General features: G+C 38.5%; 1 protein-coding gene and 1 pseudogene across 1 annotated transcript in view; one reads left to right on the top strand and one right to left on the bottom strand.

Annotated features, from left to right (window-relative positions):
* The window catches only part of CYB5B (cytochrome b5 type B), a 31,915-nt gene that overhangs the window by 11,328 nt on the left and 4,162 nt on the right, over positions 1-16,425 (bottom strand). The window contains exons 2-3 of the mRNA XM_022583331.2: positions 5,248-5,376; positions 4,679-4,708 (exon numbers count right to left, since the gene is read on the bottom strand). Coding sequence (XP_022439039.1) covers positions 4,679-4,708; positions 5,248-5,376 — 159 coding nt within the window. The remainder of the gene's footprint in view (positions 1-4,678; positions 4,709-5,247; positions 5,377-16,425) is intronic.
* Positions 5,487-8,445, top strand: LOC111179683 (ER membrane protein complex subunit 3 pseudogene; annotated as a pseudogene).

Below are 16,425 nucleotides of genomic sequence, written 5' to 3'. Positions count from 1 at the left end.
AGACACTAATTTCTACTGGGACCTAAGAAGTGAAAAACTTGTTATAACATTGGAGGGCTGATTTGCAAAAGATGTTACCTTGTCCTTCTGATATCTTGCTTTGCAAAACTACACATCATTTCTAAATAAAGCATTACAAGAAGACACTAAGCCTTCAGATTCCTCAGAAAGGGTATTTTGTCTTTCAAGAGTGATCTTGCCATTACATTCTATGCTTTATTTCAAAAGATTACGTTACAAAACACAAATGTTAGGGGAAGAAAAACCAGGCAACAATGAAACCATCATACAAAATTCTTTGGTAAATAGCAAGCACTACTCATCTAAAGGACATCTGCCTACCCATTTTAAACGTTAATAAATTAGGTTGTAGATATGACAGGAATATTTAACAATTCTTAAAAGGAAATTTTTAGTATGATGCAACCAACTAACTACATTACATAACTATAAAGCATGCATTCTTTTTAGTTTCCCTCCCATAAAAGAGAAGGTAAGCGGAATGTTATGTATGTATAATACTTTACGTACGTGTAATAGAAAACTGTATAATAAAAGTCTGTAGCATCTGGGAGAAAAAAATGTATCTGCCTTTAAATGCAAGTTATAAATTGCTTCTAACATAGATGGAGTTTACTAAATTTCAAAAGTTAAATTTTTTAAGTTAAAAAATGAAGTTTAAGAAACATGTTAAGGGACTTCCCTGGTGGCGCAGTGGTTAAGAATCCACCTGCCAATGCAGGGGACGTGGGTTCGACCCCTGGTCCGGGAAGATCCCACATGCCGCGTAGCAACTAAGCCCGTGTGCCACAACTACTGAGCCTGCGCTCTAGAGCCCACAAGCTACAACTACTGAGCCTGTGTGCCACAACTGCTGAAGCCTGCGTGCCTAGAGCCCGTGCTCCTCAACAAGAAGCCACTGCAATGAAGAGTAGCCCCTGTTTGCCACAACTACAGAAAGCCCATGTGCAGCAACGAAGACCCAAGGCAACCAAAAAAACAAACAAACAAAAAAAACCATGTTAAGCTTTTATAGAGACAATCTTACTTCCTTAAAAAAAAAAAACAGATCAAATCCTGTTATAGCAAATGTCATCTCATCAAAGCTTTTGTCTATGGAATACTAAGTATTAAAGAGAATGAGAGAGATCTTTATAAATGGATAAGGAACAATCACCAAGATAAAAATTTTTAGTAGAAAGAAGGGGCAGAATAGCACCTATGAGATTTTTAAAGCAAGGGATGGTTGGTCTGTCTACTGATCAATCAGTCTATCTATCCATCCATCCACCTATTTATATTTATGTATGCACAGAATCTCTTTGGAAGAGTAAACAAGAAAATGGTAGCTGGTTACCTCAGGAGAAGGGGAACTGGGAGACAGAGTTGGCGATGGCAGTCATTTTTATAGTACACTTTTTTGTACTATTTGAATTTTTAACCATGTACACCACAAACTACCCATTCAAAAAAGTTAAATGGAAAAATGGTCAGGTTATTGGGTCTATGCACCGTAATGAGATTTGACCAGTGAAGCAGTTGAACTGTCACCTAGATAATATCTGTTGAATAAATAAATGAAATGGTGCCACTTTTTTTAGTCAGGTTAGCATTTGTATGTTCCTTATCTCCTGAACTGAAGGTAGACTGAGTGATAAAAATGTTAACCAAGAAGTAAACCCATAATCCAAAGAGAGACCTCATGGACCACAAATGTGTCTAGGTTACTTTAGCACAGTAGGCAGGCAGGCAAACTGGCACAGAAAACATTGTTTCTAAGGTGAGTTTCCATAACTCAAAGCAGACCAGAAAAGTGTTAAGTATGAATGGAAGACTGATGGCTCTCAGCATGGGGACTAATCCAGCCAGGAAGAGATTTAGAGACAAAAAGGTTTTTTAGTTCTAGTTAGTTATCTTTGACTGAAGCAGGTAAGAAAAACATCTGTTGCCAGATCTGTAGTTTTTAAGCTTTTAAGTTTTAGTATTGTAACAAACATTTCAGGGTCTTGAACCCCAGGCATTATCAGTCTAACAAGGAAACAAGGTGACCAACAATTATTTATTTACTCATGTCATAGCAAAAGCAGTATGAAAGGTAGTTTCCAAAATACTGGGAAGAAGTTTCTGATTTACACTCTAGAATAGCATGTTTTGGGTGCTTTTTTTTAAAAAGTTTTTTTGAGGGGGTAGAGAGGTAGTTTCAGGCAGGGAAGAGACATGGAGCTTGGAGCTGTGGAGGGAGGAGAGAAGCAGAAAAATAAAGGAAGAATGAAAATGAAAACTCTGTCGCATAAGGCAGAAGACATCTCTTAATCAGGCATTAAAAAAAAATCACTTCCTCACAGAGGTTCTGAAACCTTAACCAAAAGAAAGGAAAGTATTAATGAAATGAACTTTACATTTACTTCTTCATGGTGAATGTAAAAAAAATTGAGGGCTTCCCTGGTGGTGCAGTGGTTGAGAGTCCCCCTGCCGACGCAGGGGACGCGCGTTCATGCCCCAGTCAGAGAAGATCCCACATGCCGCAGAACGGCTGGGCCCGTGAGCCATGGCCGCTGAGCCTGTGCGTCCGGAGCCTGTGCTCCGCAACGGGAGAGGCCACAACAGTGAGAGGTCCGCGTACCGCAAAAAAAAAAAAAAAAAAAAAAATTGAGAAAAGAGACACCTGCAGCCTAGACACAGAAGTGCCTCTTTAAAACCCATGTAAGAAATAAATATGGAGGATCAAGAATTTCTTCCTGGAACTAAAATCAGGCTGGACTATAGCTCTATGACAACCTATGTAGGTGGTCTTGGATCTGCCTGAAGTACAGCAGTGTGACTGGAAACACTCAATAATCAAACTCTCTATTTAATGGAGACTATCCTTTGGGTATAGCAGACATGATAAAAACAGCCTTGAAAACACTGCCTTTAAGCACTCTTTAAGCCAGGCTGGGGCCAAACTACATTTGGAGACTTCTGAATTTTTACAGAATTTCACCAAATCTCACCAGCTAAAAGGGTTTCTTTTTCTTTACTTCTTACAAAAAGTCCAAGGCTCAACAGTTTTAATTTGTCTGAGACATCTCTAGTTAATTCTTTGGCCTATATACAGAAGGCAGACAGTGCTTTCCACAGAAGAGAACTAAAGTTCCCTAAGTTTTCAAATGAAAAGATGGGCATGTCATTCAGCACAGTCTGGTGCTTGGCTATCTGGGTTATGTTAAGTGCAAATTCCCACCTCCAGGGATCATGAATCAGTAGTAGTAATGGCAGCCCAGGAAATATGCATTTCAGAAAACATGCCAAGAGATTACAATACAGGTGGTACAAGGAACAGAATTTGAAAAACACTGCTCTACATTCCTAAGAATGGTCTTAACTACATACTATACTACCAAGGAAGAAAAATAGCAACAAGAAGCAATTTGTAGACTTCTAGACATTATAACTCCCCCACAATTTTGTCTTAAATATAATGGGTGTTCTCACAGTGCTGTGCAGAAGTGGGTTATGCCTCCTGGATACAAGGTGCATCTCTTGTACAAATGGGAACATCCCTTGAATCAAATGTTGACCTCTGAAAGCAATGGTTTCTGGACATGTTCAATATACCAAACAAGCCATGCTTAGTTCAAATTTTACCTTAATTACACAAGTGAAGATTCAAGAATGGATAGTACATGTGTTAGGAGGGGAGGACAAACAAACCAACAGTGCTCACGAAGCATTTAAGGAACTATTTCATGCCCCCTTCATAAACAATTCAACAGTTCAGAGTAGCAGAGTGCAGCAAGACGGAAGCGTTAATTTACACAAGCACTCTGGATGGCAGAGCAACAGGTGGCAGATACCATCAAGCAATCTCTTGAACTGAAAGAATTCTTATGTATAGGCCAACTTTAATTGCTGTGTCATATGAGTTCAGTAATACCAGCTCAATGAGGAAAGGGAAACAAGAAGCTAGGAGGAAAAGAGGAGGAAGCATTGCCTCCATGATGTTCTGGGTGACAACTAACTGCTGTCCCTTTAAATTAGAGGGTAGGGGAAGTCAAGGAAAATAGCGAGAAAAAAGTGGGGGAATAAGGGAGATGAACCATCCAGCTTGTGGGAAGCAAAAAGGCTTTCATATTTTCTTCCTGGTACATTATGCAGTACACATTAAGGTTTTCAAATATTTAATCTTTTGTTTTTGTGGTATCACTGTGTGAATGGGAAGGGTGTGTAGGCCTATTTGAGCCTACACCATAGGGGAATAGGGACAGAAAGGGCTGTTCCAGTCAATTACTCAATTGTTCCAGTCTACAACTCATTCTAAGACTTGCAAGAGTAAACCGACCTTCCAATTCTTTTTCCAACACAGAAGCAATTATTATCATCTATACTATTAAATGTAAGAACAAGAAATACTTTTCTACAACTGAACCTATAAACTAATTTCTTTCAAAGCAATAGGGGGCATGGCTTTAGAGTTTCAGTTTTTTAGAAAAGCGAATAGAAGCATGAACAAAATGTTCCTACTGTTCAAGACTCAGCTATACTTTTTTCCTGAGATGGTACTGAAAAACAGGATTTTTGTTTGGGGGAAAAGTAAACACTTCTCTTGTTACAATACATTAAAAAAAAAAAGCAATTTTATTTGAGTAAATAGAAATATAAACACTTGAAAGACCAAGAGAAATAGAGGACTTCTTACCTTGCCATCACTTCTAGGTTTAAGGTCATTCTGTTTAAAGAGGAAAACAAATAATATTTTAAGACACATCTAAATGAACTCTCATTACCTGCTTATTTCTAACTTTGGAACATGAGACTACATTCTGGTAGTAGTAATTCCCTGGGAGATGCCAGGGTCTACAGAAGGGTACTGCCCACTCCCCCACCCCTGCACCCCTGACTCTGAGCGTATCAGGGTCCCTTGTTAGAATGGTATGGTTTTAAAAGTCCATAGTTACCACTTTTAGCAATGAATTTGCAAGACCAAACTACTATTTTAGGTAGAGATATTAACTGCATTACAAAAAAATCAATCAAAAATTATCCCACCTCCAAAATCAGTTCCTTTTCATAGACACTATATGTGTTGATTTACAGACAAGAAGCTCTATCTTAGCACAGTAAGGCTAGATGATTTTGGAGAAAATTTAGCCTAATGGCTGGGTTGAACGAATTTCCATTTTAGTAACTCATTCCCTCATCATGATCTGTGGCTGTTGGATAGCTTCCTCTCTCTACAAGCACTCCTAGAGCTCAGCTAATTCTTACCGGATGCACATCACCAATATAGTACTGTTTGAGCATTTCTCTGGCATCAGAGGAGTGGCCTACATCTTCAAAACTTTCAGTTGCATCTCCACCAGCTTGTTCCAGCAGAACCTCTTCTCCGCCAGGATGCTACAAGGAAAAGATATTTACTGAAGAGAGGGCTGTCTGAAAAGCTAACTAATGTAAGCTACTTCCCCCTCCCCTCTCCTCTTTTCCCCTTTCTCCCTTTAATGGCAGCAATGGGACGAATCAGCACTGCATACCCCATGACAGGATGCAATGGGGAGAACACAACGTAACTCCTGTGTCTTTTGGCCAAAAATGCATAATGTGGGTTTAACTGTGAGGAAACCTAGGACAATCGCAAATTGAGAGATATTCTACGAAACGACCAGCTGTGACCTCCAAAAATATCAAGGTTAGGAAAGCCAAAGAAAGAATATTATTCTATTCCTGCAACTTTTCTGTAAGTTTGAAATGGTTTCAAACTTTAAAGCTAAATTAATAAATAATACCAACATAATTGCCTCTATACCTAGAAAGTAGATTCTATCTATAACTTACATGCTATATACCTTGGATAAGTTATTAAGAAATTGAGATGTCTTTGTTTCCTTATTTGTAAAATGGAGACAATATGAGTACCTATCTTTACCATTGTGAGTACTATATGAGATAAGGATAGGAAATACTGTGTACTCAACAAGAGAAAGGTATAGTTAGTATAATGTGCTACCATCTATCATTTTAAAAAGCAGATACAAATATGCATGCATATGCATAAAATCTCTCTGGAAACATTTAAGGGAACCTGGTGGCTGGGAGACAGGTGCAAGGAAGACTTTTCACTGTACACCCTACCGAAACTGGTTTCGCAAGTACAGTATTACCTACTCAGAAAATAATTTTTTAAAAATTGCATTTAGCACAGTCCCTGACTTAAACACTCAATAAACATTTACTAAAATAAAATAAAAAAAAAAACATTTACTTACAACTAGCAAATTTGGAATTTACACTATTAGACATATATAGATTTATATTTTTGGAATATCAAGTAATGCTTTTAAGTAGTTACTTTTTATAACAACCTTTTAAGCAGGAATAATATTATCATCCCTATTTTAAAGATGAATTCAACAGAAGCACAAAAACTCTAAGTGTAACCTCCCAATCAGTCACTTGCCTCTGAGCTCCGTGAGGATAAGGAAACTTCTATTTTTGTCTCCTAAAAGGTCTCCACCCAGTGATGGGTCTCCCACCCCAGCATTAAGCATGCTGTTTTGAAGCAAGAGTTAGACAGCTGCCACTCATCTGTTGTTACATCTGAACCCTCTCAGCCCTGGTAAGCTATTATTTTTGGAATTGCGTCCCAACTTGCTCTATGTACCTAAACTATGGAAGACATCTTTTCCTTATGACACATCCCAACTATTATGCTGCCTTTTCAGAGTAAAAGGATAACAAAATGTCTTAGTGGTTTGAGATATTCCAGAGAATGGTTGAGTTTATGACTCCCTACATAGCTCTTTCTACAACTACAAAGTATTTTCATTTTCACCAATCTCTCATCATAAATAAATAAATAAGCAACTCTTTTATACTTTTTTTTCCTACTGTATGGGGAAAAAAAGAATAAGGAATCAACTACAGCTTTATAACAGAAATAAGTACAGTTAGTTAACATTTTGGTGCATAAAACCGTTTTTCCTGTCCATTCAATCATTTCAATTATTATGCTTCAATTTCTATTGAATACTTACAATTTAATGTACTAGGCAGTGATGAAAGGTTTTGTGTCTTCATAAAAATGAGTTCATATGGTATATACTGTTTTATAGCCTGCTTTTTATTTTTCATAGAGGCCAAGGAGGGTCAGAGTGGTCAAAAAAAAGGGTTCAGTAAAATAACTCTCACTCCAAAATGTGGTCTTAATACAGATGGTTTGGAGCAAGCAAAAATATTTCAGGGAACCCTTCGTTACTGTTTTAGAACTCTATAAACTTCAGACATTATTTAAAATCAAACAGCAGCCCAGACAGAGGCAATGCACTAGGCCTGAGGCCACAGCAGAGCCCAGGCCAGCCCTGAGCCAAGATAATGCCCAGGCTGCAGGACAGAAGAAGTCCCTGAGGAGAATCCCAAGAGGAGCCCCAGTGTCCCAGGGAGGAGAAGCCCCGTGACCCTGGTCGGACTGGCTCTCAGTGGGCTGCTCAACTCCAACATGAGCCTCTGGGTGGTCCAGCCCATCTTTATCATCACCTGGGGGTGTGATCCACCACTAGGTGTCTATCCTACTGCAGAGTGACAAGAAGCTCAACCAGGAGCAAATATCTGAAATTAATTAATTCAAAGCACAGTCCTCAGGGAAAATGGAAATTATATTCCCAAACAGTCCTTGACATAAAAATATTACTTCAACAACCCAGAGGATGGAGTTTTCAAAAAAAAAAAAAAGGAAAATAATACCACCTTCTCCTACAACTGATCCCACGATGCTCACAGACGTGATGAAAGAGAACGTCACAAATGTCCTCGCTGTGATTCTTATTGGTGGATGGATCAACGTGACATTCTTAGGCTTTATCACAAAGTGCTATTTCCAATGACCCTATGTAAGCTTACGCTACAGAAAGGAATCGAGCTACCCATTATTAATAGCTGCATCCTGGTACTTCTGCTGTGTATTTGGGCTTCAGAGCATTCACTCTCCAAATGTGGGATAATGCCAATGACCAATCAGGGATGATGGAGACACAGATGACTGCAGCAGCCATGGCCATGCCCACCACAGATACCAAGAAAGCTTTCAAGACAAAGTGAAAAGTTTTGGAGCTAACAGATCACCAGAGGGCACCAGGTGATGTCAAAGAGGAGCACATGGCCAAACGCCTCCACCTGGAAGGCATATTCAAAAATGAATTACAGGCCTCTTTTTTTTTTTTTTTTGTGCGGTACGCGGGCCTCTCACTGTTGTGGCCTCTCCCGTTGCAGAGCACAGGCTCCGGACACGCAGGCTCAGCGGCCATGGCTCACAGGCCCAGCCGCTCCGCGGCATGTGGGATCTTCCTGCACCGGGGCACGAACCCGCGTCCCCTGCATCGGCAGGCGGACTCTCAACCACTGTGCCACCAGGGAAGCCCTACAGACCTCTTTTTGAAAGTCAACCAGGGATTAGCTGTTGGGAACTTGGAGTAGTCCTTAACCTTTTAACTTTTGTTTGCACTGGAGACTCACAGAATAAAAAGGAAAATGCATGAACTGGTGGGCATGCAACAAGGACCATTCTTGTCTGACCCAGGTTCTTTTTTATGTTTGAAACTAGAAGAAACGAGGCCTGTGTGCTGGGTGACTTATAAGGAAAGAGCTGTCTTTTAAATGTTTTTAAATTTCCTTCTGGTGCCTGCAGAAATGAAAGGCAGAGAAGGGGGGAAACTCAACTAGTGATAATATATAAAAACTTAGCAAAAATTCAATCTTTGGAAGAAACATTGCCAATTATAACTAATTATCATGTGCAATCAGCCTGACTTCTAGACCACAGTAAACTCCCGTTTTCTTGGGATCCGAATACCCTGTATTTTTATGCTTAACTTATGTGCTAGTATTTTTATAACTTCCTTTAAAAAACTAATAATTTTCATTACTGAAAATTTAGAAACTATGTATGAGCAAAACAAGTCTCTGTATTGTTCATTTTGAGCCTACAGAATGACATAAAGAGCAAATGTGTCAAAACTTTATTCAAATAAACTCTTTTTCAGAGTGAATACTCAGGACCAGGACAGACTTAGCAAACCTTCTATATCTCTTAATACTGTCCAGGGAAAGCTGATGACCCTGATATACTGCTGGATTCTCAAGTGCCTTCAGGATGACCAAAGATAGGTTAAATATGGGAGATTCTTGATCTGGATCTCAGAATATATCAAATCCACTGGGGGAAAAAAAAAATCAATGGTTCTGTACTGTATGTAACCACTCAGTTGAACTAAAGACCCAGTTATTCTGGATATGAGAGTTTACATATTGTTATAAGAAGGAAGATAGGGCAATTGCTGGCAGATACAAAGATAACGGTTGCCCAGGGATAATTCTGTCTGAATTAAATGTCCTAGGGAAGTGGCAGTGTGCCATTCTATACCAACAGTTAAATGTAATTTGCATGTTGAGTACTGTAATCAAAACTGGGGAAATCAGAATAATATCTGTGGATTGTATCAATATCAATATCTTGAGTTGTTTTGTACAACTACAGTTGTGCAAAATTTTACCAGTACAAGGAAATGGGTAAAAAGTACAAAGGATCTCTCTATTATTTCTTCTATAACTGCATATGAATCTTGTTATCTCAATAAAAATTTCATTCTAAAAAAATAAAATCAATTCCCTAAGTATATACTAGAGAAATGTGTATACATATATGAACTTATACACACACACAAATGATCACAGCATCATTATTCATTATGACCCTAAACCTGAAACAACCCAATATCCATAAGGAGAATATGAATAAACTGAGGTATAATCATACAATAGAATCCTAATCAGCTATGAAAAAGAATGAGGCACTGCAATATGCACAGAAGAATATAATATATTGAACCAAAGATGCCAGACACAAAACAATATATACTGTGACACTCATTTGTAAAAAGTTCAAAACGAGGGATTTCCCTGGTGGTCCAGTGGTTAAGACTCCGAGCTCCCAATGCAGCGAGCACAGGTTCAATCCCTGGTTGGAACTAAGATCCCGCATGCCACACGGTGCTGCCAAAAAAAAAAAAAAAAAAAAAGAAAAGAAAAGAAAAGGGCAAAATGAATCTATAGTGTTAAAGTCAAGAGACCTAGTACCTCTGGGAATGAGGAAGGAGGCAGTGATTGGGAGGGTCTACAAGGAGAGGTTCCAGGATGTTATAATGTCCTAGATGGTGGTTATCCAAATGTGGTCACTTACTAGAGTGACACCATATGGCTAAATCTTAGGAATATATAAATAGTGGGAAAATAAGTTCCAAAATACCACAGACACAACTGCCTTTGCGTATACTCTATATATAGTCAAATGATCTTTGACAAGGGTGCCAGGACCACTCAACAGGGAAAGGACAGTCGCTTCAACAAACAGTACTGGGAAAACTGACTATTCACATGCAGAAGAGTGAAGATGGACCCTTAACTTATATCGCATACAAAAATGAACTCTTAATGGATTAAAGACCTAAACGTAAGACCCAAAACTATAAAATTAGGGGAAAATCTTTTATGACATTGGACTTAGTGATACTTTCTTGGATATGACATCAAAAGCAAAGGCAACAAAAGCAAAAGTTGACAAATGGGATTATATCAAACTTAAAAAGTTTTATACATCAAAGGACACAATCAACAGAGTGAAAAGACAACCAACAGAACAAAAGATATGTAAATCATAAGGGGTTAATATCCAGAGTATATAAAGAACTCCTAAAATTCAACAACAAATCAAATAACCTGATTATACAATGGGCAGAAGAGTTGAATAGACATTTCTCTGAAGATGACAAACAAATGACCAACAAGCATATGAAGAGATGCTCAACATCAGTAGTCACTGGGGAAATGCAAATCAAAACCACAATGAAATACCACCTCCCACCCATTAGGATGTCTGTCATCAAAAAAACAGAAAATAACAAGTGTTGATTTGGACATAAGAAATTATAACCCTGGGAATGTAAAACAGTGCAACCACCAGCACCATCTATTTCAGAACTTTTTGTCTTGTAAAACTAAAACTCTATGGGGACTTCCTGGCAGTCCAGTGACTAAGACTCCTTGCTCCCAGGACTTCCCTGGTGGTGCAGTGATTAAGAATCTGCCTGCCGGTGCGGGGGACATGGGTTCAATCCCTGGTCTGGGAAGATCCCACATGCCGCAGAGCAACTAGGCCCCTGCACCACAACTACTGAGCCTGCATGCTGCAACTACTAAAGCCCACATGCTTAGAGCCCACGTTCTGCAACAAGAGAAGCCACTGCAATAAAAAGCCCACGTACCGCAACAAAGTGTAGCCCCTGCTTGCCACAACTAGAGAAAGCCCACGCACAGCAACAGAGACCCAACACAGCTCAAAAAATTAATTAATTAATTATTTTTTAAAAAGCCTCTGTGCTCCCAATGCAGGGGGCATGGGTTCGATCCCTGGTCGGGGAACTAAGATCCCGCAAACCACAGGGTATGGCCAAAACAAAACAACTCTATGCCCATTAAAAGCTTTTTTTTGATTTAATATCTCTTTCATCTAATATTATTATAGCCATCTCTACTCTTATTTTGTTACTATTTGCATGGAATATGATTCCGTTCTTTCACTTTCAACCTATTAGTGTCTCTGAATCTAAAGTGAGTCTCCTACAGATGGCATATAGTTAGACCACGTATTTTTATCCATTCTGCCAATCTCTGTCTTTTGACTGGAGAGTTTAATCCATTTACATTGAAAGTAACTGCTGATATGGAAGGACTTACTCCATCAAAATGTCAGAGGACATTATCAAGAAAGTGAAAAGACAACCTACTGAATGGGAGAAAATATGTGCAAGTCACATATCTAATCAAGGATTAATATCCATAATATATAAAGAAATCTAACTTAACAAAAAGACAAACAATCCAATTTAAAAATGGGCAAAAAACTTGAATAGTCATTTCTCCCAAGAAGATACAGAGAACGAATAAGCACATGAAAGGATGCTTAACATCATTAGTCATTAGGGAAATGCAAATTGAACCACAAAAAGATACCACTTTACACCTGCTAGGATGGCTATGACTGAAAAACAGAAAAATTACAAGTGTTCCATGGAGAAGTTAAGAACCCTCATCCATTGCTGGTGGGAATGTAAAACGGTACAGCTGCTGTGGAAAACAGTTTGGAGTGTCTTCAAAAAGCTAATTATAATATAATTACCATACGACCCAGCAATTTCACTGCTAGGTATATATCCAAATGAACTGGAAACAAAGACTCAAACAGACACTTGTATGCCATTGTTCACTGTAGCATTGTTCACAATAGCCAACAGGTGGAGACAACCCAGGTGTCCACTGAAGAATGGATGAACAGACAAACAAAACGTGGTATACACATATCATGGAATACTATTCAGCCTTAAAAAGGAGTGAAATCCTGATACATGCTACAACATGGATGAACCCTGAAGACATTATTCTAAGCGAAATAAGTCAGACGAAAATGACAAATACTGTATGATTCCATCTAGAACAGTAAAATTCACAGAGACATAAGGTAGAACAGTGATTACCAGTGGCTGGGAGGAGGTGGCAATGGGAAGTTATTGTTTAATGGGCACAGTTTCAATTTGGGATGATGAAAATTTTCTGGAAACAGCTGATGGTGATAGACACACAACAGTGTGAATGTACTTAATGCCATTGAACCGTACACTTAAAAATGGTTAAAATAGTAAATTTTATGTTATGTATATTTTACCATAATAAAAATAAAAATTTAAAAACCTAAACATGCTAAGTAAAAGAGGCCAGATACAAAAGGACAAATATTGTATGATTCTACTTATATCAGGTAGCTAGAATAGGCAAATTCATAGAGACACAAAGTAAATTAGAGGTTGTATCAGGGGCTTGGGAAGAGTGATGAGAGGGTAGTTATTGCCTAATGGTTACGGAGTTTCTGTTTGGGGTAATGAAATAGTTTTAGAAATAGACAGTGATGTTGGTTGCACAAACCGTGAATGCAATTAATGCCACCTAATAGTACAGTTAAAAATGGTTAAAATGGCAAATTTTTATGTTATATATATTTTACCACATACACACACAAAGCTAGGTTTACATACCTATAATTAACATAAGCCCAAAAGTTTACTTTTGTCTGAATCACAGCAAAACAAAACAAATAAGACCAAGGAGTCTGGAGGTTATCCTCAGTCACCTAGATTGGTTGGTTACCAGTGCTATTCAAATCTATTGGACAATCATAAGTTTCTCCCTATTTTTATTAAGTAAACCTAATATAAGGCAGTACACATTTCCCATTTTTTCTAGGATGTGCTTTGCTTTTAAATCTCATATGAATTTGCAAAAACGATTCTTTTGAACTGGATAGCCTTTGTGTTTTAAGACTAATGGATCTTGTCTCAGCTTTTAATGCATGAGCAATTATATAACACTACAAATATTTCAAATAAACTATATGGCAACCAAGATCATAAACTTTCAATTGATGAAACAATGCCTGTGATCGATTCATTTCTATCTCAGACCAGCAATAATCAAGTGAAATACTTTAGATACAAAGGAAACTTTGTAATGTCCTCTTGGGAAGGCTTTTAGTCGGGCAATTGTCCACGGAATATGTGGTAGGGAGCAGGGGAAGCCTTTTGGCTTTTCCTTAAGTTCATTTACTAAGTATTACTGAAAGGAGGACAGAAACTTTATGTTTTAATATAGAAAAGAAAGAGGACAAATTGCTAACAGAAAATAATACTTCCAGATTACTAATTCTATGGAAAGGATAGGGGACAGATGGGCAGAAAAGAGGAGAATGTGAAGAATGACAAACGGTTACAGAATAAAAATCTTGCTGGGAAAAAATTACACAAATTCTCTGTGAATGGAAATTCCATGCTGATGTAATAAAAATGTCAATAGGGGGCTTCTCTGGTGGTGCAGTGGTTGAGAGTCCGCCTGCCGATGCAGGGGACATGGGTTCGTGCCCCGGTCTGGGAAGATCCCACATGCCGCGGAGCGGCTGGGCCCATGAGCCATGGCCGCTGAGCCTGCGCATCCGGAACCTGTGCTCCACAACGGGAGAGGCCACAACAGTGAGAGGCCCGCGTACCGCAAAAGATCACCTGACTTGGAAAATGAAATCTAGAAACATTAAGATTACAGAAGCTGCAAAATTAGGCCAGCCTACCCAAACAGATTAGCAGAATACCTCATCAAAATAAGATATGGGTGTTAAAGTTTTGGAGAGGACAAAAACTACTTCCTAAAAAACGGTCTGACAACTCAGAAAAAGATAATAGACCTGGGTGTTGAACAGCAGGAAATGGTGCAGGTCCATAGGTATTTGCATTTGGATTAGAAAGAACCTAGTAAGGCAGGGGTGTCACCTAGGAGAGGTTAACTTGATGGCTGCCAGAAATGGTGTAACCTTGGCAGTCACAATTGCTCACGGTCTGAATTTCAGGTCTGCAGATCTGAACATAACTTATTCCCACCAGATTACATACCCTTATCCCCACTGTACTAGGTACCACTGCTACAGATTCTCACAATTCCTTAGGCATCTTCATGGTACTATCACAATTGCAATTATTTATTTAATGTCTTTCTTCCTCCACTAGACTATAAACTCCCTAAGAACAGGGACCATGGTTGTCTTATTCATGGCTGTATTCCTGAACATAGCATAGAACCTGGAACATAGTGAGATCTAGGGGGCGCTCACTCTGCCCTCCTTCCCTCCCATCTGCCCTCTCTCCCTCTCTGGCATGTATGCTGCACGAATAAATAAACCAAAGTCGATTTGTGATCAGGGCAGCTCACCTAGACAGTGCTGGAGTTTAAATTTTGCCTCACCTTCTTTCTAGCCTTCCCTAGGACCAACCACTTGAGACCGTTCAAGGAAAGAAAGCATACTTTCTACAGATTTGGTAATTCCACAAGCTAGATAACGATCAAATTGCACTTTCTTTTGACCAGGCTTGGAGAAATCCAGTAAGAATTGTTATTAGTCAGACACTGAAGCTTTCAAGGGGTACCCTAGGGTGGCACCAAACAGAGCCTGCATTCTCCATCTTTCCAAAGGCAAGACCACTCTACCTTACACGACAACTGCTTGTACACAGATCTCATCTTCCCAGCAAGTCCAAAGCATCTAATTCACCTTTAAATCTTCAGAGCATGCGCTAGTTAGTAAGCACTCGAAAGATGCTACAGAAAACAATATATTTTTTTATTATTAATAAAAATAACCACTAACACTTACTGAACTCTTTATGCCAGGTACCATGATAAGTCTTTATATGAATTACCTAAATCAATTGTCTCAACAACAACCCTGTGAAGTAGGTACTATTATCTCCCTTGAGGAGATGGAAAAAGGCCTTTACAGAGCACAACTGCCCAAGGTTACGGTAAAGTAGGAAACTGAACAAGACTCTTGAACCCCAAAGCCCACATCCAGCCATTAAAATGTGTTTTATATATATATATATATATATATATATATATCGCCAAATGTGTGTGTATATATGTATGTATGTATGTGTATATATATATATATGTGTGTGTGTGTGTGTGTGTGTGTATCACCAAAATTCTCTTCAAAAGACACTTAAGAAAATGTAAAGGCAAAATACAGACTGTGAGAAAATACTCGCAATACATATTTCTGAAAGGACTTGCATCCAAAATATATAAAGACTGCTTTCAAGTCAATAATAAGAAAACAAACCAATTAAAAATGAGCAAGACTGAACAGACACTTTACAAGACATGCAAATGGCCAATTAGCCCATGAAGATACTCAACATCATTAGTCATCAGGTAAATGTAAGTTAAAACCATTATTATATATCAGCACACACCCATTAGAGTGGTTAAAAGTAAATCACTGACAAAACATGTGTCAATGAGGATGTGGAGAAACTGGAAAACTAATGTATTGCTGGTGCGACTGGGAAAAGGTCTGGCAGTTGCTTAAAAAGTAAAACAAAGACAAAAACAAAAAAATATGACCCAGCAATCTCACTCCTAGCTATTTACCCAAGAGGAATGAAAACATATGTCCACACAAAGATTTGTACGTGAAAGTACAAAGCAGGTTTATTCATAATAGCCAAAAATTGGAAACAACCCAAGTGTCAATCAACAGGCAAATAGCTAAATTTTAGTATGGTTACAATGAAATAAGAAGCACTAAATAGGAATAAATTGCAGATACACAGAAAAAATATAGATGAATCTCACAGATATGTTAAGCGAAAGATGTTAGACAAATAAGAACACATACGGGTCTGCAGTGTTAGAAATCAAATCAGTGGTTGTATGGGAACATAGATGGTAGAAATGTTCTATACAGTGATTGTGATGGTGATTACACAGATGAGACATTTTTCAAAGCTCACTGAACTCCACATA

Source organism: Delphinapterus leucas, chromosome 20 (genome assembly GCF_059928025.1).
Source record: "Delphinapterus leucas isolate spDelLeu-1000000601 "Yukka" chromosome 20, BTC_Dleu_Yukka2, whole genome shotgun sequence".
Classification (NCBI taxonomy): Eukaryota; Metazoa; Chordata; class Mammalia; order Artiodactyla; family Monodontidae; genus Delphinapterus; species Delphinapterus leucas.
This window is presented reverse-complemented; position numbering and strand designations above follow the sequence as displayed.